At 30.1% G+C, this 5,000-nt stretch overlaps 1 protein-coding gene across 3 annotated transcripts in view; it reads right to left on the reverse strand.

The window, feature by feature from the left end:
• Positions 1-5,000, reverse strand: part of LOC125034118 — a 46,413-nt gene that overhangs the window by 14 nt on the left and 41,399 nt on the right. For all 3 annotated transcript variants that reach the window (XM_047625759.1, XM_047625758.1, XM_047625760.1), the window contains exons 3-11: positions 3,542-3,698; positions 3,297-3,420; positions 2,920-3,096; positions 2,697-2,805; positions 2,453-2,531; positions 2,136-2,302; positions 1,799-1,937; positions 1,598-1,687; positions 1-1,360 (exon numbers count right to left, since the gene is read on the reverse strand). The exon at positions 1-1,360 is cut by the window's left edge and continues 14 nt beyond it. In XM_047625759.1, coding sequence (XP_047481715.1) covers positions 1,192-1,360; positions 1,598-1,687; positions 1,799-1,937; positions 2,136-2,302; positions 2,453-2,531; positions 2,697-2,805; positions 2,920-3,096; positions 3,297-3,420; positions 3,542-3,698 — 1,211 coding nt within the window. In that variant the 3' untranslated portion in view covers positions 1-1,191. The remainder of the gene's footprint in view (positions 1,361-1,597; positions 1,688-1,798; positions 1,938-2,135; positions 2,303-2,452; positions 2,532-2,696; positions 2,806-2,919; positions 3,097-3,296; positions 3,421-3,541; positions 3,699-5,000) is intronic.

Here is a 5,000-nt window from a genome sequence, read left to right on the forward strand (position 1 = left end):
AAAGACATAATAAATAAAATCTTATGTTACCATACAAATGTGTTCTGCAATATATCTACCAGCATATTAGCAGTAAATTACTCACTGCTATATCACAATAAGAGAAAATGCAATCAGACTGAGTTAAACAAATTTCATAAGAATATGCAGTTGAGCAACATGCTACATATTTTGATTAAATAATTTAAACAAAAACAAAATAAGCATCCCAAGATTAACACAATTATCTAAATGCAATCAACTGTCAGAATATCTCATACAAGTAAAGAACTCTGTACTCATCTACCATAAAAATGAGCCTATTAGATGCTCAGAATATCCTGAAACATATACATATTAATGAGCAAGACCATTCCCAAACAAATCATGGAATTTATGTACAACTGGAAACAACAGTTTACAACATTTAGAAAATCACAAGATAAAGTGAGTGAGTGAGTGAATCTGCCTACATTCTGTGTACTTGTGTATCTGCTGATACAACATAGAAGAAAGAGTTTCCATATATAAATTTAAAATTATAATAATGACAAAAAATAAATAAAGCAAGTAAAAATCTGGGTTACTTATAATCATGCTAGTTACCAAAATTCTGATTTCTACATTTGGTAATTCCTCTTTCCTTACTGAAAAATAAAGTAAGGTAAAACTTTCTTGTTAGGAAACAGATGTAACTTCATCAATCTAACAGAATATTTAAAGCTGCAGCAACAAAGTTTTCAATAGCTTCACTCTGGAAGTCACTCCATTATCTTTCATACAAGTCACTGTTACAGGTGATCAGTCTATATCAAATGACAAAATATACTTAATTTGTCCTCCATAAACAAAATGGTGTATACAAGTATAATATTTCTAATGTTCTGTTCTTACATTTAACATTTTTGATTGTCTGCATCCTTGTCACATATCATATTCAACAAGACTTCTGAAAGCTAAATGCTACTAGCATGTACAAAACTACCATAATCAAATGAAAATGCACCATCAAATCAAACAAAGAGTGCACTTAAAAAATATATATATATATATTAAATGGTAGACTTGGTCAGTGCTCTATATTATTAATACTGTATGCTTGACAAACCTACTATTGGCTCATGTTGCCTACTGAAGGTGTCCTTCAGTTAGACACATTTTCAAAGAAACTTTTTAGCCCTAGATTATACCATATAACTTTGACAGTCAAACTCAATTCATTGTTGTAAGCTGATCTTTCTCTTGGACAGACGACATTTCTTCATCTGGATGATAACAAGGAGTTCGGCAGAAGCAACGATATATTGCTTTGATCACAGTTTTTCGATAGGCGAACACAGCAAACAGTGCTATGGCTTCAATGCACACATATCGCCATAAGCTGTGAAAAAATGTTCATTAGAACTTGCTTGAAAAATAACTCCTGTACTTTCAACATTTTCACTTCAAAAAGTGGTTAAATAATCAGCTAAAACTAACTTTTACAATAACATTAAACAAAATATTCTTTACACAACACTTGATATTTACTTAAAGGAAATATAAAGATCAAGCTGTCACATACTGTAATAACCCTATCATTAAATATGCTTTACACAAACACAAAATTTGTACTTACTCAACAACCTCAATGTACAATATGTCATCTGGTATGTCGATCAGTGTGTGCCCTATCATAATAATGAAGAGTTTCCAACCCTGTTTCAAGCTGTTAGAAAGAGGATAGAAAACATGATTTAAAAATACATATCAGTGGAAAATAATAATGAGTATTTTCTTTGCCAAAAGTTTCAGTTTTTAGTGTTCTTCACATACTCACCTAAGATTGGCTTCACATCGTGGGAGACCATTGCCAAATTTTGGATATTTACATGTGTTTGCAGTAGCCAGGGATAGGAAGACTAAATTAATTATCATCAACAAAGTCTCCACAAGTTGCAAGATAACATTAATATCAGCTGTAAAGAACAAGAGATACTTTATTATAGGATATACAAATAAAATCAAAGGATTGCCCTAATAGTATAACATCAATACTTCAGTTACAAGTCATTATTTCTCTATAATCAATACGCCCAAAGGCTACTAAACCAAAGAAACAAAAGAGTGAAATGAAAGATTTTACACTCCTCTTCCACTCTAGATCCATAACTAACTTTTCAGTCTACACATATTCTTGATTGGTTCCATAAGTGATGTATCACGATTTTCTCCAGAAGCATATGGTATCACTAGAACAACTGTTGTTAAGACAGCTCCGAAGACCCATGTATAAATGGAGTAGATCAGGAATCTCTTCCTGGACCCAACATCCTGACGGTTCCTGGGAAGAACTTCTTTTAATCACTGGGCTTTAAAGATGAAAAAGCACTGAACAGACAAATTCATTCTCATAAAAACATAAAAATAAACCTTCAAGACACTGTCTAAGGCTTCAAAAATGTTCAGATTCAAAAATGCAATTTCAACTTACTTCAGTGTTCTCCAGATGTCAAAGCAAATAACATTAAACCACAGCATGACTCCACAGAAGAAGAAGTATTTAACAGCACCTACAAAAAAGACAACTGTCAGTTCAACAGAAGGTAAATGACATTTATTCTCAAACACTGGTCTCATTTACTCTTCCTCTGCCAGGGCTATTAATCTTTTTTTTATCTATTATTAATAAAAAAATACACAACTCTTTCAAAAAGCAACTCCAATTTTGCACTTACCTAGAGATACACAAGATACAAAGCTAATATCCAGGGTGAGAACTGATCCTGGCAGCAGGCAGACATTATAAATGAGAAGAGATATCAGGAAGCATATCATGTATTGACCCTGTAATCATAGAAGGTTTTTAGAAAAAAAGAATGTAACAATAATATAAAATAGTAAAATTAATATATATGGTTTTCACAAAAAGACTTTTAAATTACAAAGTATAAATCTAACCTGCAGGCATCTCAGGTCCCTGACAAAGAAGTATGCAAGAAGTGTAAGTACAAGGAAGAAGTGTGCAAGAGCCACCCCTGTCCAATAGAGGCCAAGCTCTGGCTCCTTTGGCTCAACACATACGAAGACCTTGGTCTGATGGGTCTCACACTCCTCCGGGTCACTGTTCTCATACACCTGATATTGAAGAGAATTATATAATTATAAGTTTCACTTCTTTTAAACAACAATTTTATACTAGCACTTCATACTATCTTTCAGATATATATGTACACTGAATTATGCATTTCAGGCTTGGTCTAGGTAAGGGTAAAAAAACAATATGATATTGGGAAAAAATAAAATAAGAATGACGACAAACAAAATGGTTCCTATACCTTTGTAACACAATATTTGGACAAGGGTACTGGATTCAACTGTATATAGTGGGGGACAAAAGCATCCCCATCATCAAATAAAACTTCTTTCTGGTAAATGGACACAGGATCATTCAATTTACAGCTGTAGACAGTAAAAAATACAATGTTAATGATGGTTAATTACAAGAGATTTTTATCTTTAACAAATAAAAACATCTGATTTACTAACAATAACAGCAATAGTAGCAAAAAACACATCTTACTTTGGGAATCCTCTAAATGCGAAAGTTGCACTGGGTTCTCCAGACAGCTTAGGTCTCCAATTCCAGCTCACAGGTGGTGAGGAGCAATTTTGGATCAAGTCAAAGATCTGTCCCTCAGGACAGCACAGAGGCAGTGCAGGTTTCTCTCTATTTAGGCCTGCAATAGCATTTATATACTGACACATGCCATAACCGTAGTTATAAAATAACTGTAATTATGATAAAACTGGTGGCAATAATGATAAAATTAATCATAACAATACTGATAATACTGTTAATTATAATAATAATAATAATATTCCCAGGATAATAATAATAATAAACAGCAATCATCACAGTAATTATACTACTACAAATTATCATTATTATCATAATTATCATAATAACAACAACAATAATAAAAATAATGATGGTAATGATGATGATGATGATGATGATGATGATGATGATGATGATGATGATGATGATGATGATGATGATGATGATGATGATGATGATAATAATAAAAATAATTATAATAATATAAAAAAATAATCTCAATAATAATAATAATAATAATAATATAAAAAAATAATCTCAATAATAATAATAATAATAATACCAATAATAATAATAATGATAATAATAATAATAATATCAATAATAATAATAATGATAATAATAATAATAATATCAATAATAATAATAATGATAATAATAATAATAATATAAATAATAATAATAATAATAATAATGATAATAATAATAATAATAACAATAATAATAATAATACTCCTATCTCGTGTCACTCTCTGATCCATTCCATGTTCTCTTTCAGTCCCACACATTCTGTTGTCCTCTCCATGCTTTGCATTATTAATTGCCCATACATCTGCTTTATCTCCCATCCTCCCTTCCCCTACCTATCCTTCACTTGATCTAATTCCCTCTTTCCATATCCCTACCTTAACCCATTCACTCATAAACTCTTTACCGTTCGTTACCCTTACCAATAGTTACCATCTTGCTGTTGCACAAACGCTGGCATTAAATATAATGAATTTTGATGTCTACCACATTTATCTTGCTTTTCAACCATAAACCAATAATAATAATTATATTAATAATAATAACAACCATAATAATGACAATAATAATAATAATAATAATAATAATAATAATAATAATAATAATAATAATAATAATGAGGAGGAGGATGATAACAATGATGAAGATAATGGTGATGGTGATGGTAACAATGATTATACCAATACTATTACTATCATTACAAATAATAATATAAATAATAATGATTACAGTAACAATAACAACAACAATAACAATAATAATAACAATAATCATACTACTACTACTAGTAATGATAATAATTATATTCAATAATTTAACAATACTAATAATAATATATTAATATTAGAAACAACAACAAAACAATAATAATAATAATAACAATAATAATAAC

The sequence above is a fragment of the Penaeus chinensis genome, chromosome 17 (assembly GCF_019202785.1).
Source record: "Penaeus chinensis breed Huanghai No. 1 chromosome 17, ASM1920278v2, whole genome shotgun sequence".
NCBI classification, from domain to species: domain Eukaryota; kingdom Metazoa; phylum Arthropoda; class Malacostraca; order Decapoda; family Penaeidae; genus Penaeus; species Penaeus chinensis.